Source organism: Pseudomyrmex gracilis, unplaced genomic scaffold (assembly GCF_002006095.1).
Source record: "Pseudomyrmex gracilis isolate BER0280 unplaced genomic scaffold, ASM200609v1 scaffold_130, whole genome shotgun sequence".
Taxonomy (NCBI): domain Eukaryota; kingdom Metazoa; phylum Arthropoda; class Insecta; order Hymenoptera; family Formicidae; genus Pseudomyrmex; species Pseudomyrmex gracilis.
The window spans coordinates 143,686-167,436 of record NW_018020714.1 but is presented as its reverse complement, the minus strand read 5'-3'; the positions used below and the strand labels follow the sequence as shown (position 1 = coordinate 167,436).

General features: G+C 40.7%; 5 protein-coding genes and 2 long non-coding RNA genes across 17 annotated transcripts in view; 2 read left to right on the top strand and 5 right to left on the bottom strand.

Annotated features, from left to right (window-relative positions):
• The window catches only part of LOC109856658 (coiled-coil and C2 domain-containing protein 1-like), a 4,857-nt gene extending 843 nt beyond the window's left edge, over positions 1-4,014 (bottom strand). The window contains exons 1-11 of one of the 3 annotated variants that reach the window (XM_020432182.1): positions 3,938-4,014; positions 3,750-3,862; positions 3,416-3,554; positions 3,219-3,331; positions 2,780-3,140; positions 2,242-2,622; positions 1,778-2,128; positions 1,355-1,704; positions 1,095-1,270; positions 633-896; positions 362-400 (exon numbers count right to left, since the gene is read on the bottom strand). In XM_020432182.1, the coding sequence (XP_020287771.1) occupies positions 362-400; positions 633-896; positions 1,095-1,270; positions 1,355-1,704; positions 1,778-2,128; positions 2,242-2,622; positions 2,780-3,140; positions 3,219-3,331; positions 3,416-3,554; positions 3,750-3,803 (2,228 nt within the window). In that variant the 5' untranslated portion in view covers positions 3,804-3,862; positions 3,938-4,014. The remainder of the gene's footprint in view (positions 1-361; positions 401-632; positions 897-1,094; positions 1,271-1,354; positions 1,705-1,777; positions 2,129-2,241; positions 2,623-2,779; positions 3,141-3,218; positions 3,332-3,415; positions 3,555-3,749; positions 3,863-3,937) is intronic. The other 2 variants (XM_020432183.1, XM_020432184.1) reach the window with 2 other exon arrangements.
• Positions 4,015-4,471: 457 nt separating this feature from the next.
• LOC109856659 (V-type proton ATPase subunit d) lies at positions 4,472-6,902 on the top strand. The gene is made up of 6 exons (XM_020432185.1): positions 4,472-4,735; positions 4,996-5,346; positions 5,644-5,801; positions 5,874-6,050; positions 6,151-6,228; positions 6,307-6,902. The coding sequence occupies exons 1-6, from the start codon at positions 4,615-4,617 to the stop codon at positions 6,466-6,468; spliced, it is 1,047 nt and encodes a 348-aa protein (XP_020287774.1). The 5' UTR covers positions 4,472-4,614; the 3' UTR covers positions 6,469-6,902.
• On the bottom strand, positions 6,775-9,759 carry LOC109856660 (probable tRNA(His) guanylyltransferase). 7 transcript variants are annotated; one of them, XR_002250411.1, is made up of 6 exons: positions 9,534-9,759; positions 9,082-9,465; positions 8,717-8,961; positions 8,092-8,539; positions 7,500-7,804; positions 6,775-6,841 (listed from the first exon to the last, which is right to left on the bottom strand). XR_002250411.1 is itself a non-coding variant. In XM_020432187.1 (5 exons), the coding sequence occupies exons 2-5, from the start codon at positions 9,434-9,436 to the stop codon at positions 8,233-8,235; spliced, it is 840 nt and encodes a 279-aa protein (XP_020287776.1). In that variant the 5' UTR covers positions 9,437-9,465; positions 9,534-9,759; the 3' UTR covers positions 7,931-8,232. The 7 variants fall into 7 exon arrangements, 2 of the variants coding, with proteins under 2 accessions (XP_020287776.1, XP_020287775.1); XR_002250409.1 differs by lacking the exon at positions 6,775-6,841 and having other exon boundaries at positions 7,095-7,629; positions 7,713-7,804; XR_002250408.1 differs by lacking the exon at positions 6,775-6,841 and having other exon boundaries at positions 7,095-7,804.
• Positions 9,760-10,743: 984 nt separating this feature from the next.
• LOC109856693 (DNA-directed RNA polymerase I subunit RPA1) lies at positions 10,744-17,082 on the top strand. Of its 3 annotated transcripts, none has more exons than XM_020432254.1 (6): positions 10,744-10,789; positions 11,052-11,259; positions 11,368-15,707; positions 16,045-16,200; positions 16,289-16,592; positions 16,788-17,082. In XM_020432254.1, the coding sequence occupies exons 2-6, from the start codon at positions 11,079-11,081 to the stop codon at positions 16,910-16,912; spliced, it is 5,106 nt and encodes a 1,701-aa protein (XP_020287843.1). In that variant the 5' UTR covers positions 10,744-10,789; positions 11,052-11,078; the 3' UTR covers positions 16,913-17,082. The 3 variants fall into 3 exon arrangements, with proteins under 3 accessions (XP_020287843.1, XP_020287845.1, XP_020287844.1); XM_020432256.1 differs by having other exon boundaries at positions 10,767-10,837; XM_020432255.1 differs by lacking the exon at positions 10,744-10,789 and adding an exon at positions 10,844-10,992.
• LOC109856694 (thioredoxin-2-like) lies at positions 16,920-20,257 on the bottom strand. Its single transcript, XM_020432257.1, has 4 exons — positions 20,094-20,257; positions 17,655-17,771; positions 17,418-17,531; positions 16,920-17,292 (listed from the first exon to the last, which is right to left on the bottom strand). The coding sequence occupies exons 1-4, from the start codon at positions 20,127-20,129 to the stop codon at positions 17,230-17,232; spliced, it is 330 nt and encodes a 109-aa protein (XP_020287846.1). The 5' UTR covers positions 20,130-20,257; the 3' UTR covers positions 16,920-17,229.
• On the bottom strand, positions 18,757-20,086 carry LOC109856696. Its single transcript, XR_002250415.1, has 2 exons — positions 19,704-20,086; positions 18,757-19,006 (listed from the first exon to the last, which is right to left on the bottom strand). It is a non-coding gene; the product is annotated as an uncharacterized LOC109856696 (long non-coding RNA).
• Positions 20,258-20,935: 678 nt separating the features above from the next.
• Positions 20,936-23,751, bottom strand: part of LOC109856695 — a 5,387-nt gene continuing 2,571 nt past the window's right edge. The window contains exons 2-3 of the long non-coding RNA XR_002250414.1: positions 22,589-22,785; positions 20,936-22,488 (exon numbers count right to left, since the gene is read on the bottom strand). This is a non-coding gene — a long non-coding RNA (uncharacterized LOC109856695). The remainder of the gene's footprint in view (positions 22,489-22,588; positions 22,786-23,751) is intronic.

Here is a 23,751-nt window from a genome sequence, read left to right as displayed (position 1 = left end):
ACAATTGGCAAAAATTAAATGCATTAAATCCTATTTAGGCAATTCATCGTCTTTCTAAATTTTAACGCGTCTTAGGGCCGTAGTGCGGTAGTGACACTTCCGGACATGGGTCCCTATACTCAAATGTTTTCTACTGTTGCACTGAATAACCCCTAGAAGTTTGATCCCATAGTTCTGAAACACCCTGTATAAATATACATTTAAAAAAATAATACAACTGCTTTTTTTTCTTTCTTCTGTAAGAAACTAAGAAAGTGACACGAACAGTGTACTGTGCCAGGATACATTACGCTTGAAAATACACCAGAGCAAGATCTCTGTACTTGTAAAAAAAATTGCATATTTTACAGGAATGTCATACCTGGGATGAGTGCAACACAGGATGGGATTCAGCGAGCATCTGCAAGCAACGTTCTATTTTTCTTAGAATACTACTCTCCCATCGAATCTTTTATAATAATTTATATGTTTACACAAGTAGCATGCGTATAGGTGACATGTTTCAAGAACATTAATATGCAAGATCGAGCCTTAAAATTGGTTTACAAACTTTATGGATCAATTTAACTCGCGTTATATACAGCGGGATGAAATAATTTAATATAACATTATTGATGTAACCATTGAATTACCCTCTTGCCCAAACTTCGCACTTCATGTGACGTTTGAATGCTCGTTGGCACTGTCTGGTAGTGCGGTTTAAAATCCCGTTTAACGGGAATACGGCTTGGTATTCGGGATTGGCAGTGTCCTTTACCGTCGACGTTCTGTCTGTACTGTGATTATCTGTTGGCAACGGAAACTCAAATATGACATATGTATCTGCCTCTCGAGAATAATTGATTCCCCTAATTATGGAAATTTCGATATCGCTATCGTTTAAATCCGTGCAGGACCTGAAAAGATACAATTTTGTTTTTTTTTTTTTTTAGATTCAATTATCACATCATGTAACATTGCATTACACAATAAATGAGACTGAACAATTATAATACAAGTGTGATATCCTTATTATGATAAAGATAATTTGTAATTATCTCTTCTAATTGTAAAAATCTCATTTAAGTTTAAAATTTTCAATATTTATTACTAACTGCACTATTTGATAGGTTTTGGTTTCGTAATGATGTTGCGGCGGTGGCAGTGAATCTCGTTTTCGAACTCTAAGCATATCTAAATCCCTTGTGTAACTCAGCGCGAGTCGTTCCCACCTGTTGTACCCGGGAACATCGCCCAGCGCTTTGGAATGATCCCGCGTGGACAAACACCACTGTGGAATTAAAATTTAAATTGAGCGAGACGCGACAATCGAAAAAATCATGCTATTTCTTTGTATTCAAGAACATCATATTACCTTGATTTGTTTGATTAACTGAGTTTCAAGATTGTCATAAATTTGTTCGTCAGTTCCGCTCGCACCTTCCAGAAAGTCGTCAGCGGTCACTAATATGAAATTTTCGTCTTTCTGAGGCGCGTTGAGTTCCACTTTTTCGAGAGGCGACAACGGAAGCGAATTCATGTCGACGGGCAGCCCGCCTTTGCTGGCTTCGATCAGAGGTTGTATCCCTTTTGCTTGTCGCAGATAATCACGCGCCAGATCCATATCTCCGGCTTTCTTCGCGTTCAGAGCAGCCTGTTTCAATTCCCGCTGCCGTAGCTGCAACTGCATCGTTTGTTTTTCCGCGCGTGACGTAACCCTCTGTCCTAAAAAAAAAAAAAACAATACATAAAAGCATAAGAAATGTAATGTAAACAAATTTCACATGTGACTGTTTACCTGTTCTGGGAGGAACAACGGGTGGCTTTGGTTGCGCGGGTTTTGTTGCAGCGTTATTTTCCGGCGACTCGGGCTTGCCGGGTGGTGCAGGTGGTGCAGCAGAGCCGTTATTCTGCGGCGTAGACGTCAAAGGCGGGAAACCAGGTGGAACGGGAAGTTCGTCCAGAGGAACTGGTTTTCCGCGCGCGTGCAGTTTAATTGCATCCTCGAACTGCTTGCAAATTCTGCCGTATCTGCGCGCCTTCGAGGTGTTTCCCTCAGTTTCGGCAATGGTTTTCGTTCTTCTGTACACCTCGAGACGTTCTTTGAGAGCACCTTCGATGTCTTCAGGACCGAACTTAGGCGCGTCGGCTTTCAGAACAGAATAAATTATCGCGTTTATCACTATTGTGCACATTTTAATTTCAAAACCAACAAAATTGCAATATAATTTTTTCATTGCAAGTTATTTTGTTCAATCTTACCTGCCGGTGTTGCATCGGCGGAAGATTGCTGCTGAACTTCGCTCTCTTCTTTCGCCACTTCCGTTGCACCACCGTCTGAGGAAGGTAGAGTCGGAGTCGGCGGCATATCCGACAAATCGAGCTTTTCACCCGCAGCCACCGCAGCGATAACTATGTCGAATTGCTTAACGGTTTTCACGTACTCCAAAGCTTGCTCTTTATTGCCCGCCTTTTTCCAAGCGACCGCCGCGATTTTATACTTCTCCTGTTGCTTCTTTAACTTATCCAAAGCTTCCTGATCAACTGTAACATCGGCTGCCGGTTCGGCAGGGTCTTCACTTGGAGCTGCCTCCGATGCAGCAGGTGGCTCGTTGCTCTCGGTCGGTGACGATGTTTCTTCTTCTGCAAAAGGTGACAAAAATAGTTTTCATAAAATAAAACTATCAAATCTGTCTAAATATTGTAAAATTTTTTCTTCAAAAAGTAGAATTGATTTCAAATAACTGATAAATTCAAAAATGGAAAATTCACACGGAACAGCATACGTGTGAAACGTTACCTGTATTCTTATCTGTAGATTCTGTAATAGCTGAAGGAGGCAAGACTGGGGGGATGTCGTCTTCGGATACTCTTGTACCCGATTGCGCGGAGGTTAACATTTCTTTAAGGGCTTTCACACCTCTGTTGTATCTTCTTGCTCTGCCAGATTCGTTTTCTCTCCTTGCCTTTTGTTCGGCTGTCTCATACATCACCAATCTTTCCTGCAATAATTTGATCAGTTCCTGTAAAGAGTCATCTTCCTCTTTAGCCTCGGTGGATTCAGACTTGTCGGATTGTGTTTGTTTCTCTTCTGGTGTTACAGGCACCTCCTCTGTCTCTTCTGTCGCAGGTTCATTTCCCGAGAGCATCTGTAACTCTTTCTAAAACATTGAAAACCAATTATAATCAAATTTCATGTTACAATAATTACAATTCAGCGTCATCAGACAGTTGCGCACCAGTAATGCAGGATCATCGTCCGCTTCAGACGGCTCTTCATCGGAATTTGTATCCTTTATGCAATCAGCCACCATATCATCTAGATTTACATTCGCAGCAGCTTTGCGCGCGGCTATACACATACTCAACACTGTACTTCTTTCGGTTCAAATTATTAAAAATGTTTTATTGCAATTGCAAAAGTTTATCAACTCACCGCGTCTACTTTTGTAGCTCGTGTCGTTGCCAGCCGCCAAAGCAGCCAATTCAGCTTCGAAGTCTTCATCATTATCATCGTCTGCCATCGTATTACCACTCATATCCATGTTTATATCAGGTACTTCAAAGATACCGTACTACGTATAAAAAAATGAAGTTTTAATTTAAAAAAAAGCATGTATAAGTGTATCTCTTTGTACAAAAATTAGGGTTAAGCAAAGACAAACACGTGAGATAAGTATGTTTTAAGTATGTTTCGAACTTAAATTGTTTACAATGTAAATGTGCAAAGTGTATACAAGGTGTAGTCTAATAAAAAACTAACGCGATACCTGTTCTAAATTACCAGCCCTGGGCCGTTTCGCTTCTTTTTTCTTGCCAAACATCGTAATACACGTTGAAGGAAAATGTAAACGATCTATCGATCAGACAAAACGGTCAAGATCTGTAAAATAGAAAAAAGAACAATTTGTCAGAATTTTACCGCGGTAATTTTTATTACGTGTCTCGATCAACGCACATAATCATGACAAGTCCCGTCTGGCACCAACTGATACAGGCACGACACTACCGCCAAAGACGCCACTGACGTCACGGCTTCGTCAGCCGTTCAGCAGCTGATCACGCGATAGATATATCTTTCACACCTTTCTCTTGCTCCTTCACCGGAGACTCTTGAAGAGTAAAATTCGCGAAAAAACAATCAAGCAGTAAATAAAAAACTTTATCCGAATTTTTACTTTAAATAAATAAGAATTTATTTAAACATGTAAATTTACGTGAATTTAAATACTACTACGTCTGTAAAAGTTTGAAAATTCGAAAAGTAGCTCGAAGAAGTAGCTTGAAGTTGACAAAGCCTTTAGTTTTTTTTTTTTTTTTAATAGAACTTTATTTAAGAGGTAGCAATTAATTCTTACAAAGATTTGAAAATGGCAAACCACAAGCTGTGAAGTCGAACGAGTCAGCGACGCGATTATTCAAAATTGAAATCATAATTTTTCAAAATTGTGCGCGCGTCTCTCGAGAGTCGAACGATATCGATAGCAACACACGTGAGTACTCGTGCGCACTTCATCACGTTCGGTCGGTCATATGATCTTCGTCGAAAAGGGCGAGCCACGAGAGACCTGTTTTCGCGTTTGACATATCGCTCTCATCTTCCGTGTTGCTGCGTACGAAAAATCCCACTGCAAAATGAAGGGGTGCCTGTTCAACATCGACGGCGGCTATTTGGAGGGTCTCTGCCGTGGCTTCAAGTGCGGCATACTTCAGCAGAGCGATTACCTGAATTTGGTCCAATGCGAAACGCTCGAAGGTACATAATTCAGCCAGTGTGTTTGATCATTCTTGAGATTACACATCCATTTAAATTGTTTTAATGACATATTTTTTGATGACAGAGCTTTCAATGTCTTTGTAACACCATTTCTGGTTGTTTAAATATGAAGATTTATATTCATTTAATGAAAGGAAATTAATTATTTGTGTACACAATTGCTTTGTAGAGTTTTATCAACTTTGTTACATTATAATTAAAAGCCTCTCAATCTTATTCTTTTGTATCTGTGTGTTTAGATCTAAAGTTACATCTAGCTGGCACAGATTACGGCAGTTTTTTGGCCAATGAGCCGTCCCCGTTGTCTGTCAGTGTCATTGATGACAAACTGAGGGAGAAACTGGTCGTGGAGTTTCAACACATGCGCAATCACTCTGTGGAACCTTTGTCTCAGTTTCTGGATTTTATCACTTACAGTTACATGATCGACAACATTATTCTATTGATCACCGGTACGTTGCATCAGAGACCCATCTCGGAATTGATCCCGAAATGCCATCCCCTTGGCAGTTTTGAACAAATGGAGGCGATTCACGTCGCTGCCACACCTGCCGAGTTGTACAACGCTGTGTTGGTAGACACACCTCTGGGTAAGTCTCTGATTTATAATGTTTATTCACTTCAGCCTTAGGCCAAGAAAAGGACTTGATTTACAATCTTCTAAACTCTTTCATCCTTCCATTCCTCTTAGTCATACTCCTTAAATTACCTGACCCATAAACCTATTGCTTCTTTTTCTTTTCTTATTCGCACCATTATTTATGGGTAAGTCTCTGATTTACACTTTTTGACTTTTGCATCTTTATCCGCATTATTTTTTTTTTTTATTCTCTTATCTGCAACTTGTGTGAAAAACATTGCGAACATGAATTGCATTTCTGTTGCAGCGCCTTTCTTCGTCGATTGCATTTCCGAGCAGGACTTGGACGAAATGAACATCGAGATAATAAGAAATACGCTTTACAAGGCTTACCTGGAGGCGTTTTACAAATTTTGCAAAGACCTCGGTGGCACCACCGCGGACACAATGTGTGAAATACTTGCCGTAAGATATTTCACTCGAAATAATACTGCTACTTAGCGGAGCGCGTGCTTTTATAATTTTTCAATTTCGTAGTTCGAAGCAGATAGAAGAGCCATCATTATAACTATTAATTCGTTCGGAACTGAATTGGGCAAAGACGATCGTGCAAAACTGTATCCACGCTGCGGGCGCTTGAATCCGGACGGACTAGCGGCCTTGGCAAGAGCCGATGATTACGAACAAGTGAAGGCCGTGGCGGAATATTATGCCGTGAGTATTTTCAACGCGCGTCGTAAAATCCCCCATCAATGAACGGTTCAAGCTTCTTTGTCTCTCTTGACTTCTATATTCTTCAACATTATTCAAACAGGAATACAGCGCTTTGTTCGAAGGAGCAGGCAACAATCCCGGTGACAAAACTTTGGAAGACAAATTTTTCGAACACGAGGCAAGTATTTAATTTTTTTTTTTTTTTAAGAATGTATATTTAAAGTGACACTATTTTTTTCAATATAAATATACGCAGGTTCGTTTGAACGTCAACGCGTTTCTCCAACAATTTCACTTCGGAGTATTCTATAGCTACTTGAAATTGAAGGAACAGGAATGTCGCAACATTGTATGGATCGCGGAATGCGTTGCCCAAAAGCATCGCGCTAAGATAGACAATTACATCCCTATATTTTAAATTAATTATAAATACGTTAAATTTGATGAGATACATTTGCATCATCTATATTCACCACTGCGACAATGAATTGCCAAAAAGGTTTCGGTCTCAATTTCTCAAAATTAATGCCGAATTACATATTGCGTTGCAATTGTCAGCAGAAAATTATATTTGAAAGTTATTTGACAAACATAGATGTGTAATATTGTCAAATTTATTTATGGGAAATCGAAGGAGGCAGGCATCTGTCACAAGTATCTTTAAGACGTTCTTAGAATCGTTGTTGTTGCATACGTTATGATTTAAACAGTATAATAGAATATAGTGTAAATAAACTGTCCCGTAATCTCCGACATGTAAATCATTTTCTCACTTATTGGCCAATATCGCGCTATAAGTATTATAATTCCATAAAAATTGTAATATATAAATAAAAAATATATCGCATTCCATATGATAAGACAAATGTAATTTCGTTTACGTATACAATAATGTGTCACGATCTCCCAACAAGGCGAGGGAGAGAGGAGCCCTTTCCTCTTTTCCATTTTTCCGCTGTTTTACCGTTGCAAATTCCAATCAGAGTTGCAAACTCTGTCCGGCTAAGGCTGTGTTCAGAGGGAACGAACGAACGCAAGGAAATGCAGAAACAGCAGGAATTGAAAGAAGTCGAGAAGCCTAGCACCGAGAACACCAAAGTGGTGGAGGCACGCACTCAAGCGAGAACTTATGGCTGTGTTCCGATTCCTCACTCAAGTGCATTCGAGTGTCATTTTATCTTTGTTTCATATCCAGTGAGTGATAAAGTATATCCGGGAAGGGTGAGGAATCGGAATATAGTTCTCCTATGAGGAGACTGTGAACTAATGCAACCAGTTCAAGGAAAAAAAAACAAACCTATGGTGTGCGTGCCCCCACCACCTCGGTATTCTCGGTGCTAGGTGCTAGGCTAGCCGGTCAGAGTTTGCAACTCTGAATTTTTAACGCGCTCTTTGGTTCTCTCCTCTCTTTCTTTCCTATTCTTCGTTGACCTAACCTACTTGACTTACCTATCTCATTGCCTTTAGACGTCATAATCTAACCCTAACCTAACCTCTTACTTTTCTTGCTTATTCTTTTCGCTCTACTCCTTACACCTTCCTTATTCATCTTCCCACACTCCCTCTTATGTTCCTCTATCTATAAAGAATTAACTACTTTAAATAAAAAAAACAACGTGAATATATTAATATACTTTATCAAATTCAGTTTTTGTTTCTTACGATAGTAACGCTGTCATTATTTTCATTGTCGAGTTCGCTCGCCAAATCTTGTTGTTTTTACAATAGCTTGTATTTACAGCTTATATTTACATCTGTACAATAATTTTACAAAAATCATTTTCATGATTTTGTATTGTAAAATAAGCCCGTTCTACATTGATCGCAAGCGCAAATGCAAGATATAGATCTCGTAGAATTGACCAATCACGCTGGTCAATTGGCTGATTTGATCAATACGATTAGTCAATTCTACCAGACCTGTTCCTTGCGTTTGCGCTTGCGATCAATGTAGAATAGGCTATAACTCGTCATTGCCATCTATCAGAAACTAAACGCAATTTTACTATTAAAAAGATACAAAAGGAAGAATTATACAAACTTGTTTCGTACGAACGCTTTCAGTCTCGCACTGTAATTGATCTCTCTCCGTTTTCCTAATTTTGTTTAATACGTACTTATTTTACTTGGTTCGAATTCACAATAATTACTTGCGACGACGAACCGTTATTCGTCGTGTGTCCTATTGCGCTAGGTGAGGAAGGCGCTGTATTATTAACATTATTCGTTTGATTCGGTCGCTGATAAGTGGCCATACTTTTTAAACCGATTATTTCGGGATTCTCTTTCCAAAAACGATCGCCGATAATGTCATCCACTAACAAAATAATAGCGGACTTCAACTTTCCCGTATTGTCACTGACTAATTTTCGAATGAGCGTCGTCCCTTTCCGAAACATGGCGGGTTCATTGTTGTAATTTATTTTGAATTGCGTGAAGAGTATCTCGTTTTTGTGACTAGCCATTGTGCCTCTGAGTCTTTCTTCCGCCTGCAATATTTGAACGTCTCATTCGATGTAAAAAAAAAAACAAAAAAAGCATAAAGAAAACTGTGAAAACTTTGATTATTTTTTTATAGCAATCTTCAATCACACTAGTAAAGATGTATAATTCTATTTGTTTTTTTAAATCAATTTAAATCGCAATACACATAGATAAGTGTTTACCTGCTTCGGAGTTAAATGTCCTTTTAAAACAAGGTTCCAGAAACAAGTATTATACAAGTTATTTATATGCACATCAGCCTGTCGCCAAGACAGATAGTCTCTCAGATTTTTATCCGTCGGATATAACGCAATACGAGCGTCAAAAGACGGTGGATAACACAACTCCTTACCCGCAAAATATCTTGGCCAGTGAAAAACATAGGACGAGGCGAAGAGGGAATTCACATTTGTCAACAGCTTCGGCACTGTGAAACAAAACGCATAAGATTAGATCGATTAGGCAAATAATGTGACTATAAAAAAAAAATATGGCTCAGTGGATCGACGATTCTATTTCAAAAACGTGTGTGTGTAAAATATATTACTTCTTCGTTTGTACAGCTCTGTGTCTTTCCGGAAGACAAAAGAGTACTCGTCGCTCTGACCGAAAGCCAGCACGATCTCTTTGAAATCTTCCATTACGGTGATCGCCGCGCGATTCATCAGGTCTAACGCGGCCACATCGTTCGGTTTGACGAACCGATGTGTATCGCAGAACTTGGAGAAGTTTCTGCCGTCTATGCGAACGACGATCCAGCAGTTCGGCAGACACTTGCTGTCCAGCTCGAACTCCTTCACGTACTCGAACTTGCTCTTCGACATCGGTGTCAGACTGAAATATCGCCGCGAGACCGATAACACGCTCCGGCAGATAATTCCTACAAACGCATTGCTTCTCATCCAATTGTTTCTTCAGAAGAGCATCAGTTCTGGAAGTAACAGTAACACAGGAAGAGATTCGCAATTTTTTCGGGACTCGTAATTCTAACATACTTACTTTGCGATCTACTTCGCGATCAACTGACAGCACGCGGTTGCGCGTGAAAAAAAATGCGTGATCTCTAGCTGTTGGCAAATTTTTGTTTCCGGTTACTCTATTTCACCACATATACGTACCTGCCATGTGCATCACGAAGCGCGTCTGTACAAGCGAGATTTGCATTCTTCACAGCAATTGCAAGGAGGAATTGCGCGACACGTGGCGTGGCCAATCAGTTTGCTGTCTCTTTTCGTAAAAGCAAAGAATTGATTGGCTACTGCGCAGTGTTCACAGTTTTGGTTGGGACGGGTTTTTTTAAGCCCCTTGCACAATGGAAGGAATAGCGATAGCGAGAGAAATAACACCAGTTTTAAAGAGTTTAAGCCTCTCGCACAATGGACGGAATAGCGATAGCGATAGAAATAACAAAAGTTTTAAAGAGTTTATATTTAAAAATAAAGGTAAAAACAGCGGAATCTAACATAAAAAACTACACATGTATCAATGCAGATCAGAAAATCGGAATAAGCAATAGCGATAAAATTTCCGACGAGTTGGAATTCTGTGTTAAAAACTGTGTTATTTCTATCGCTATCGCTATTCCTTCCATTGTGCAAGGGGCTTTAAAGAGTTTATATTTATAAATAACGGTAGGAACAACGGAATCTAAAGCCTCTTGCACAATGCGAGGGAACAGTGATAGCGATAAGCAATTCAGACACAGAATTCCAACTCGTCGGAAAATTTATCGCTATTGCTTATTCCGATTTTCTGATCTGCATTGATACACGTGTAGTTTTGTATATTAGATTCCGCTGTTCCTACCGTTATTTATAAATATAAACTCTTTAAAACTGGTGTTATTTCTATCGCCATCGCTATTTCTTCCATTGTGCAAGAGGCTTAACATACAAAAATACACGTGTATCAATGCAGATCAGAAAACGGAATAAGCAATGGCGATAAATTTTCCGACGAGTTGAAATTCTGTGTCTGAATTGCTTATCGCGCTATCACTATTCCCTCGCATTGTGCAAGAGGCTTTACAGCATGCAGCGATGGAGGAGACGCGCATACAACAGCAACGAGCGTTTGCTTGCTCCTCTCTCCTCCCCTGTAGCCCATGCTGTAAGCGTTCCAAAACCGTAAGCGCTGCTTTTGCTAATCTTCCCGCGTAAAATCGACACGTGCGCTGATTTTTATCGAATGTAGCTATATATAATTACAGCGTGTTGCTCAGTCGGGAGTGTGCTTGATGTCACTTCCACGTGTTCGTGAGTAAAAACTTTGAAGTTTTATTGGTTATCTTAGGTTATATTCATGTAAATATTCTTTTTCTTACGTCTTTGCTGTAATATTAAGGCTATGTATTTTACAACAAAGTGAAACGTTAGAAAGATATCAAGCTCTGCCAATCAAAACTTATCAGAGCTATTCAGATTTTATTTATCATTTTGGAGCAATGATAGAGACTAAGGTAGTTGCGGTATCTTGTTAAATTATTACACATGTAGGTAAAATATTTGTTTTTTTCAGGCTTACGAGAGCTAAAACAATAGCAAGATGAGTAGTAAATATTACAGACAACGTATGACACCAAAACATCACATTGCTCAGCAATTGTTGTTCTCGGTGTTTACAGCAAACGATATAAGAAATTTAAGTGTGACAAAAATCTGGACACCACTGTGTTTCAATATTCTAGGACATCCTTTGAAGGGTGGATTGTACGATCCATCTTTAGGTAGCATCTTTTATTTTATAAAAATATTTTATTTTTAGTGCTATGTATGTAGTCATAAAAACTATATAAATATATATTTTGTTATGTGAAGTTTTTGTTTTTATTTAGGTCCAATAAGAAACAGCTTGGAACTATGCGTCACATGTGGATGCGTTGGTCAGAAATGTCCAGGTCACTTTGGACATATAGAACTGCCAGTACCGGTTGTCAATCCGCTGTTTCACAAAGGATTGGCCACGCTGATCAAACTGGCATGCTTGAACTGTTTCACCTTTCAAATACCATCATATGTTAAACTGTTACTATCCGCCAAATTAAAATTGCTTTTCGAAGGGCACCTCAATGATGTTGACAGCCTGGATCATGAGGTGTCACCCTTAGTATCAAATCAGGAATTCCAGAAGTTAGAAGACCAATCTGAATACATATGCGAAGTAATTAATATTTTCATGCAGAACTTTTACAACAGATGCAGACAGAATACATCTCAAGATTGTGACAATCATACCAATGTAAAAAACATCCTTGCAACGTGGCACGAGTACGTCGAGAATATTCTAAAGAAATACGTCAGGAACAATCGTGCCGGAGTATGCATGAATTGTCAACAAGCTTTGCCGAAACTTTTGGTGTTACAGAATAAAATAATGATAACAAATAAGGAAGTGCCTAACAAGGAAGTAATATCCAACGAAGTGGTGCATAAATTGGAGACAGTGATGATCATGCCAGATCAGTCTAAGGAATATCTACGGAAAATTTGGGAAAACGAAAAAGACTTTCTAAAGATTATTATGCCCTGCCTGGAATCGGTGGAAATCGAATATCCTACCGATATATTATTTTTCGAGGTGATACCGGTGCCACCACCGATAGCGCGACCGGTAAACGTTGTCAAGAATCAATTGCTCGAGCATCCCCAGACAATGATCTACAAGACTATCATACAGGACTGTCTCGTATTGAGGAACATTGTACAAACAATTCAGGACGGTAACACGGATAATTTGCCCGAAGAAGGCCGGCTCGTTTTCGAACAGATAAGAGGTACTACGGCAGTAGAGAAGCTGCACAACGCCTGGCAGGCGTTGCAGATCAACGTGAATCATCTGATGGATCGCGACATGAACAAGACCCCGGAATCGATAAACTGTCTGGGTCTGAAACAGATTCTCGAGAAGAAGGAAGGCATCATTCGCATGCACATGATGGGTAAGAGAGTGAACTTCGCCGCGCGTTCAGTCATCACCCCGGATCCGGATTTGAACATCGACGAGATCGGCGTCCCTGAGGCTTTCGCTCTCAAACTAACGTACCCTATGCCCGTGACGCCTTGGAACGTCGTCGAACTGAGAGAGTATGTTATGAACGGACCCAACGTTCATCCCGGCGCGGTCATGGTGGAGAACGAGGACGGATCGGTACAGGCGATCAACAAAATCAATCGCTACGCTATTGCGAAGCGTCTTCTGACGGCGTTCAGGACCAACGACACCTTTGTCGGCATTAAGATACTGCATCGGCATCTTCAGAACGGCGACATGTTGCTGCTTAATCGACAACCGACTTTGCACAAACCTAGCATCATGGCTCACAAAGCGCGCGTTCTCAAGGGCGAGAAGACCTTTCATCTGCATTACGCCAACTGTAAAGCGTACAACGCGGATTTTGACGGCGACGAGATGAACGCGCACTTTCCGCAGAATGAAGTGGCCAGAAGCGAAGGTTGCAACATAGCTGCTGTGCATAATCAGTATCTCGTACCGAAAGACGGAACTCCGTTGAGTGGCTTAATACAGGATTACATGGTGTCCGGAGTGCGTCTGACAACTCGGGGTAAATTTTTCCCCAGAAAAATATACATGCAATTGGTTTACCCCGCTCTGTCATCATTGGAAAAAAAAATAATTCTCTTGCCTCCGGCTGTTATCAAGCCGATACCGATGTGGTCGGGAAAGCAGATTCTCTCGACCATCATTATCAATATTATTCCCGCGAATAAAGCGCGAATCAACCTAACATCCAACACAAAGATCAACGCGAGGGAGTGGCAAATGCAGCCGCCACGAATCTGGAAATGCGGAGAGGAATTCAAAAATCCTCTGACCATGTCGGAAGCTGAAGTTATAATTCGACATGGCGAATTGTTGTGCGGAGTGCTCGATAAGACTCATTACGGAGCGACTCCTTATGGTCTTATTCACTGTATTTACGAGTTATACGGGGGAAAGTACGCGAACAAAATGTTGAGCGCGTTCGGCAAACTGTTCCAAACGTACTTGCAGTACGAAGGATTCACTCTCGGTGTCGAGGACATTTTGATAACGCGCGTGATCGACAAGAAACGCAAGAAGATCGTCGCCAAATGCAGACAAATTGGCGAAAATATACAAAAATCGGTAACGAACATGCCGGATGACGCGTCTATGGACGAAGTGAAAGCCAAAATGGAAGAATCTTATTACAGCAATCCAAAGTTCCGCGCGCAGGTCGATAACAAGTACAAGAGCGCGCTGGACGTTTATACGAACGACATTAACAAGATGTGTCTGTCAGCGGGACTTTTCAAGAAGTTTCCGGACAACAACTTGCAACTTATGGTGCAATCCGGCGCGAAAGGATCAACCGTAAACACTATGCAGATATCGTGTCTGCTCGGGCAGAGCGAATTGGAAGGCAAAAGACCTCCGTTAATGATAAGCGGTAAGAGTTTATCGAGTTTCCCGGCTTACGATCCGACACCCAGAGCGGGCGGATTCATCGACGGCAGATTTATGACTGGCATTAAGCCGCAGGAGTGTTTCTTCCATTGCATGGCGGGACGGGAAGGTTTGATCGATACCGCTGTGAAAACCAGTAGATCCGGTTACTTGCAACGATGTCTTGTGAAGCATTTAGAAGGTTTGGTTATCAATTACGACGCGACGGTCAGAGATTCGGACAACAGTTTGATACAATTCTATTACGGAGAAGACGGCTTGGACATACCCGGCTCGCGTTTCTTGCGAAAGGAACAACTGCCGTTTTTGGTCGACAACAAGGACGCTATTCTGGACACGGAGTTACTGAAACAGCTGAAACCCACCAAGAAAGAAGTAACGAGAATAATCAAAAAGATCAAGAAATGGGAGAACAAAAACGGATCCACTTTACGGAAGAAGAGAATAAGCGAGTTCAGTAAGTTCTCGGAAGAAAATATCAATCAGTACAGCAATGGGAAAAGAAAAACCATCGATCAGAACAATGGTAGAAGCAAGGCCTCGATATCGCTTATGAAGAAGTGGATAAAAGCGAGTGAGGAAGTGAAAGCGACGTTTCGCGCGCTGTGCGAACGATGTCCCGAACCGGTGACTTCGAAGTACAGAGAGGACTTGGAATTTGGCGCTCTACCGGAAAGTATAGAACGTTTGATGGACGAATACCTTTCTCATTCGTCGCAGGTAAAGAAATCGGATCTTAGAGATCTGTTGTCCGTGAAATTTATGAACACCTTCTGTCCTCCCGGTGAACCGGTCGGATTATTGGCGGCGCAATCTATAGGCGAGCCGTCTACGCAGCTAACGCTCAACACCTTTCACTTCGCTGGACGCGGTGAGATGAACGTGACCCTGGGTATTCCTAGATTACGTGAGATTCTGATGATGGCGTCAAGAAATATAAAGACTCCGAGTATGGAAATACCCTTCAAAAACGGACTGCAAAATTTGGAGAAACAGGCGAAGAAGCTGAGATCGAAGTTGACGAGGTGCGTTCTGAGCGACGTACTGAAGGACATTACGATCAATAGGATAATGAAGGATAATAAATCTCAAAGACAACTAGTGTTCACCTTAACAATCGAGTATCTTCCTCACAAGTACTACAAGAGAGAGTTCTCCGTTCATCCGCAAGATGTGATCAAACGCACCGAGGAGATCTTCTTCAGAAACATGTTCAAGGAAATCGCCAAAATCGCCAAAATGACCAAGGTCTACTTGCACTTCGAGGAACATAAAAAACGAGCGAAGGAGGACGAGGACGCGGCTTTAGACGAAATCGATGAAGACGGCGAGACGTTACCGACAACAAACAAAACGCGAATGGATTTGGGGGAGATGCATGAGTCATCCGACGAGGAGGACGTTGCGGAAGATGCTGACGCGACAATGGTTAAATCGAGGTCGCGTCATCAGGAGAATCAGGAGTACGAAGATCCGGAAGAGGAAGAAGAGGAAATACAAAATGAAGCAAATGATGAGGAAGAGAATGATGATAATAATAATAATAATAAAAACAATAAAACCTCAGAAGAAGACCGAGACGACAGCGATGATGAAAATAATATCGCGACGCCCACGAAAAACAAAAAGTCCGACAACAGAAAAAGTAGCGTTTTAGATATGTACGACCATGCCATTGATTACGAGTACGACGAAAACAAATTTTCATGGTGCAAGCTCACATTTTGGGTAAATATTTCACAGAGAGAAAATTTAATACTTTTATAAATGTACACATACGCACATAAAATGACGAAAACACACAGACCTATAGGGTGCTTTCCAACTACGTACACAGGCGACACTGTGTAACACTGTGTCCACTAGTGTGAGTGAGACACAACTGATATGCTCTTTCTCACACTAATGGACACTGTGTTACACAGTGTCGCCTGTGTACGTAGTTGGAAAGCACCCAATCTCTTATCGCGCAATTATCACGTTGTAATGTATTTCGTTCGCTCGTGTTCTGGACGCGGTTACATCCGTGTTGTTTCTTGATAAATTTTATTTACTTCCCTTTTAGTTACCGCTCAAAATGATCAAATTAGACTTGCCAACGATAATTCGAAACGCTGCCAACAAAACTGTCTTGTGGGAGACCCCGTGCATCAAGAAAGGCTTCACTTTTCAAAACAATAAGGGTGAAACAATTATCAAAACGGACGGTTTGAACATAGCGGTAAAGTAAACGCTAACTTTTTCACACGAGTTATTCGCAAATAAAAATCTTTATCTCATTAAATCCTCTCTTGCTTTGTCAATTGCAGGAAATGTTCAAGTACGATAAGACGCTAGACTTGAACAGATTGTATTCAAACGACGTATACAATATTTCCCAAACGTACGGCATTGAAGCCGCGTACAGAGTTATAATAAACGAAGTTCGGAACGTTTTCAAAATGTACGGCATCACCGTTGACTACAGACATCTTTCTTTAATCGCGGATTATATGACATACGACGGCACGTACAAACCGCTCAGTCGAAAGGGAATGGAGAGTTCGGCCTCGCCGTTGCAGCAAATAAGCTTCGAAAGCTCCTTGACTTTCTTGAAAAGCGCCACTTTACAGGGTAAGTGACGAATGTGTACGCGCGTATACAAAATTTAAAGATCACTTTCCCGAAGAGTTAAAATGACCTTCGGTCATACTTTAGATCGATCAGATTATTGGTTTTATAGAGACGTTAAACAATTCACGTAATTTTGATTTACCGTATTTTGAACGGATTATAAATTTTTCTTAAATTGTTTTTTACCACACATAGGAAAAAAAGACGACATATCGTCACCTTCGAGCAGACTGATGCTGGGACAACCTTGCAAATCCGGAACTGGAGCATTTTCTGTAATGCCGTTGATAGATATAACACTCAGATACAACAAGATATAACAGCACGTCCAACTTCCACAACTTTATTAATCATTAAGGCATATTTGTATATTTTATGTAATTGTTATACATGTATTTTTATAATTTGAGTATATATTTTGGCGCAACAGAATTTTCTGAGCTTAAGAAAAAAAAAATCAAATTTGTGTCGTGTCGAGTTTTTTTTTTTTTTTAAACATCACCATTGCATATTACAAAAATTGTGTCTTTTTCATCAGAGAAGTGTGATTGAGATACATAATATTGCTTGCGTAAAATATAGCGCTATAATAATACAGTATTAAAAAATACAGCCATATTTAAATTGCAGAAATTATTTAATTGTGCTTTTGAACGGTACTTTTGAGTTTCTCGAAATTTGCGCCGGAAAACTTCTCCAGCTGAAAAAGAAAAGCAAACATTTTTTTTTTGATTACGCAGCTGCGCTTGATTTTGATCGACGCTGAGCAAAACATTTGAACGTATTTCGATTACGTTTGATTGATTATTGTGTTTGAAAACGTACCACTTCGTTTTGTTTTATGAAAACAAACGTGGGCATACTGGCGATGTCGTATTCGGCAGCAATATCCTCGCATTCGTCGACGTCAACTTTTAGAAAAACGACGTTGTCGAGTTCCTACACGTAAAATAACGTTAATTTCAACAAATAAATATTTAACAAATAAATTAACAAAAAACAATATGATTTAATTAAAATTCAATTAGAAACAAGCAAATCCGATGTGTGTGAAATAAAAACCTTCGCCAATTCTTCGACCATCGGTCCGATCATCTTGCATGGTCCGCACCAAACAGCGAAAAAGTCAATAACTACCAATTTGTTGCCCGCGTCTTTCAGCTTGGCCTTCAAGTCATCCTGGAAAAATGGGACGATAAACACGTACATTTCATGTTAAAAATTTTATCAAAAGCTAAAAAGAACGTTTAAACACGTATGTGAACACGTTCGTGTGTTAGTACAGGTAACGTTGTGATATCCAACAATTTATAAAAAAAAAAAACGAGAGAGAGAGAGAGAGAAAATTTCGATACGGCCATCATTACGCGTATCTAGATAGGATAGGATAAGCTATCTCAACCACTTCACGTATAACTGTCGTTAAATAGTTTGCTTATATAATAAACGCAATGGTACTTTAAAATTCACTTTAGTTAACCACAACATGTTTAGTGATAAAAGATATACAAGTAAAAAAACAACATTACAAAATACTCGTTTTGAACGTACCGATCGATGCTCTAATATTTTTACGTAGTTACTTTAGTCACATAGCTCGTTAATTTTTAATTAAAACAAGTTTTCTTAACGCTTTCGTGTGTGTGAGAAACATAAAACTTTTTTTTCCTTTAAAAAAAATTCCTTTTCCCGACATTAACTAATAGATATCTCGAATGAATCACGATCAATCGTGACACGCTTGAGATTCTAAGAATGTCCGACGACTCGAAATGTGTCACAAATTGACGCAACTTTTTAACGTGTGTCAAAAATTTCAAATAAATTCCGGCGCGAATCTCTCAGACGCGATTTCATTGCGGAACTTGCGGTGAGTTATAATTATTTCACTGATTAAACACTTTCATTATTAAGCAGGTTTTCTGATGGGCCTGGGAAGATAACAAGAGTGCTGACTCATCAATTGCTGTCGATTATATTGAAATATGCAAGAATTACAGCGTGCAACTATTGTTAATTTTTATTTTTCGCAACGTGTAATCGTTTGTTTCATACAATTATATTGTTATCAATATGTAATTATCTTTTAATTATCTTTCGTATGCTTACACATCTGTCAGCGCGATGCGCTATTGCGTTTCTACCATTTTTCTCGGCTTTTTTTTAAACTCCTGGTCTCTCCACGTAATTCGCGCATCGTGTTATTATTTCTGCTTTTGCAATCGCAACATAAATTTTCCGAGAAAATACAGGAGAGAGAATTTCTAATAGAGTTTTTAAGACACGTTGTACATCCGACACGAGTTCTTGCAAGAGAAGGAAAATTGATCGGTCGCATCGGTCGAATTGTTCGAGTGGTTTTCCTCCTTCGTCCGAGATCTCGGATCGATTTTCCAGCATCTTGGACGCAAGATCTGAGAAATTATGATCGTATAGTTTTTTTTTTTTTTTTTTTTTTTTTTTTTTCCACACCAACTATGCGTCAAGACATTCGCTTTCCCCGCGTCTTTGGTTTTATTATTACACCGATCGATATTGCGACGTTAAACTATTCAAAGTATAAAATGCGCAACGGCATGAAAAAAAAAAAATCACTTCGTTTTACGTAGCAGAGTGTACTCGAAGTGTTTGATATACTTATAGCGTATGTGCATATAAACTATAACGGCGTGTGTGATTGTATTCAATTGTCCGGCCAGTGGAAAAAGCATCCGGCACGGCTGCGTCATACAACTACTTCGTTCCTTCGAAGTGATTACATCGACCTAGTCTTCGCGATGACGGAACGATGGCGTAATTAAAATTGCTCGTGATTGACGTAACGTTTCGGCGAGAAACTTTGTATATCTGCTCTATGTTGGCGGCTATCGTGCAATTCGACAAAGCTCGCATACTACGTTTTGAAAACAATAGGAACAAATTCTTTGTCTTTGTCGCGAAATTGTGGCGCAACAACGAAACGGAATCGATGTTCGCAAGGTCAGAACCAGGATAAGATCGAAGTAGATTTTCGCGGAAAAAAAAACGATACGTATATGTGTACATCGTACACACGGGGATTCGCCGCGACCCGTACACACGCTACGTGTGTGTACAGCGTTGTCGGATTACGTGTAAATGATTGTTGGTGAACGGTCACGAAACAATTAAGTTTCTAGCACAGCTCGACTCGATCAATTCAGTGGACGCGAGTCACTCCTCAAACAAAAACCTGCCTGCAAATTTTCCATACAACACAATCGTGTCTCTTTTATCACAAGCCGGTACAACAAAAGTCGCATCGTTTCCTTTAAGTTGGTACCGCACTCGATTCCGGCAACATCGCCTCCTCCGGAACGGAATGTAACCGCTCGCTCGCTCGCTCGCGCACGCGTCCGCGGTTTTTACATCCAAGGTTATCTTCGCGTCGCGCATTTTTGCGAGCCGATTATTATCCTGCGATTGGGATCGATGAGTCGCACCCATCGCGGATGTGTGTCCACGATTAATTGCGTTACTTACGGTGTTCTGAATGTGTATAACTTTTCCGTTAGACATTTTGGTTGATCTTTAGCGGGTTAGCAAGTGGCGATCGCGATTCTGGTGACAACAATCCAGACGTTACGGCAACTCGACAACGACTGACGGAGAACTGCGCCTGACTGACCGGCCTGAATACTGACTACCGTAGTCATAGTTGTAGTACAGGCGCAAATCTCCTACTTCTCGTCCTCCTCCTCCTCCTCTTTTCGTTGAATCAGCGCTGTACAAAGGCGCCAAACGCTATGTACTATGACGGGCAACTCCGCGTAAGATTTTATTTATTGCGAAGGTGCGGCGCACTTTCGGCACGTTCTTTTCAAGTTCTTTTATAATTATACTCTACTCATCAATGTTCGATAGTTGGTTGGCGCCAGTTTCCTATCACGCCGTTCTCAAAACTCGACGTAACAATTTATCTTAATGTTCGTTTTTCGGACCTGACGTCAAATTGGCTCGGTAGTACAGTTTTGTTCCAACTTCTAACGGAGAGGCGTGGGCTCGGAAAGCGATAATGTTTTTAAGGCAAAGAAGCTTAGTAAATAATACACACTAATATATATGATATAAAATAACGCAAATGTACATTTATTATAGCGTACGGTATTTCAGCACGGTGTGTGGATACAGTCCATTCACTATATTCGTCACTCCCTACGTATAATCCCGCAACTCCAAAACGCAAATTTTAGGAGGAGAGCAGTTTAAAAGTTTAAAGCTTCATATAGTTTTCCTAGTTAAGGGATCTTTCGGTTTTAAATTTTTACCTTACTTATGAATATTTTTTTTTAATACCTGATGACCACAAAGAACATGACTTTCTGAGTGTCACTATGCAATAAACTGAAAATCCCATATGTGACACTTATGTTAATTATACGTAGGGAGTGACGATATAAAGTCAGTTATTACGAACGGTGACGAAACGCACATGTCCGAACATCACAAAATAGTCGCTATAAGGTGATCGCGAGATGATACAAATGCGCTAGAATATGCGACACGTAAGCGCGATGATCGATGCGACCATGGATAGGCGACCGCGGAGAAAGACTTGTTCGCGCGCGCTTACATCCCGGTGACCAATAATTAATCGATTGCGGGACAAAACAATAGTGACGGATGACTACGCTAATTCCGTAGCACGAATCTTCGACAATTCTCACTTGTATTACGGTAAACTCCGATCGGACACGTATTAGACACACGGTCGCGATTTTTCGGCAAGGATAACGTTATTTTACATGAATTCGATATTACAGCCGAGAACGCGATAGACGTACGGTTTCGATACAAAACAAGACAAAAACAAGAACGCACAGAATGATGCACTATAACGGATGATAACAGAACCCGGATTGTTGCGAACGTAAAGCCAGTATTACATTTGTCGTACGACAAAGAGATTTTAAGTATATTGATTGGCTATCAAATACAGTTGTTTATGAAACTCTATCTGATAGCCAATCAACATACTTAAAATCTTTGTCGTACGACAAATGTAATATTAGCCTAACGGAAGGCGGAAGACAGCGGCAAAGAATTCTCACTAATTAATATCAATTCGATTAACATAAAAAATGAACGCAATACGCAATATATTAATTCTTTGGCAATAATATCGAGCTCGCGGGATGGTCCGACGAGACTCGATTTGCTAATATAGAACGAGATAGAACCGCGAAATAGGCGAGAGAGAGAGTAACAGCCACATTACGCTCGATGGTTGTCCTCCAATCTATAAATCGACAGCCAAATCCTGTCCTTTCGGTCTTTATCGGTGGCCTTTCTCGAGTGTTGTCCTGCATTCACCAACACTTTGCACGGTGACGAACTCGCGTGTCCGATGGCACTCGCAAGAATGAGCTCACATCGTTCGGCAATTGCTCTTTTCGCTGAGCGCTGCTCTTTTCACTAGGTACCTAGGTCAATCAGATTCTTTCTTCCGCGGCGCTATGATTAACAGCAGCCACATCTTAGGGCGTAATAACGATTCGGGCCTTTTCTTGGCCGTATCAGGCCCGTTCTGCTTCGATTAAATATTGAGGCGAGCTCGGTGAGGCCCATGTCTCAGCATCGCCGAGCCTGTCAACGGGAGCTCCGATTCGGATGTTTAGAGATCGGAGTGCGCACCTCTTTCTCTTTCGAGACGATCGAAATTAACGCGCCGAGTATTTGTGCCCTTGATACCTCACGCTCATGCCTCTCTCGCTATCCTCCTCTTCTGTCTTCTTTGCTCGCTTCTATCCGCCAAATACGTAAAGTGTGTCCTCTTTCTTCGCGTTGAAAATCAATCACAAAACAGCCGCCAAGCGTCCCGCACGATACGCAACGATACTACAAAAATGTCGCAAAACCCCGATGGCAACGATCTGCTCTGAAAATGAGAACATATTAGTACAATAACTCATTTAGGAGATATTCGCAACAGAGACAACATAGGCGCAATGCGCCCTCGCAAATGTAAGTGCACTCACCAATGTTTCGCTAGCGCTACGCGATCTAATGAGCTGCTCCTCCTTATAAATATTCGGAAACGCGAGCTCACCGTCTCCTGCGCCGGCCGGAAATGCATTTCCCCTGTGACGGGAAAAGTGTCACGTCACAACTCCCCCAACCCGAGGAGGATCGAGGAGGTGTGTTGACCAACTCGACGAACTCGGTCGCTGACTCTCTTTTTGCACATAATAAAAAAAAAAACAACTATAATACGGTATCACGAAAATAAATCACGACTTACCAGAGACCCGTGGTCTCGCGCCAACACGACGGTATCGCTGCCCCATTTCGCTCGGTCGCACAATCCGTCATCAAACACAATGACAACTCACAAACTACTGATGACACTGTCTTGCTAATTCGATGTGGCCTCTAACATGTCGGTGCTAATTTAGCGGTAATCCTAGATTTCGGATTATTGCAAGGCTCTTACGCCCAAACATAGTCCCGATAGATTCTAAATTAACTAAAGCCGGCAACGTATAACCCTTCACCTAAATACTAAAAAAAATAACGCAGAGACAACAACGCTTTACAATCAAATGTAATATACGAACTATCAACCTCGAAACTACGAAACTGTCGACTCTCAATCATATTATCTTACTTTGACAGCCGATATTTCGAATAATCAAGAAAGAGGCACGGTAGTGCCTCGCGCCAAGTTCACGCGCTCCCGCGCGCGCAAACTGTGCGAGGCACACTGTGCCTATTATACGCCAAACTTATATATTTTTGAAAGTGAGAAATTGTTATTCCGTATAAGCTTACTTGAAACTCGAGAACAACAAAATCTAACCGAAATTTATTCGAAATAAGCGAGAATATTCCACTTGAGCACCAAAATTTTCTAACAACACTCGCGAATTTCAATCGCGATATAATTTTCCGGCATTCAAAATATCTGGGCAAACTCAACTTTACGATAAATACATTTCTAGCTGAAAGAAAATTATAATTAACACAAGAATAAATATACAAGTGTCATCAGTATCTTATACACCAGGGACTCGGACCGAAATGAAATTTCGGTCCGTTTACGGTTACGGTCCGATGCTGTACCTGATTTTCGGTTTCGGTTTCGGTTTCGGTCCTTTTATCAAAAACGGTGACCGTAACCGTTTGGATATCGATTTTTTTC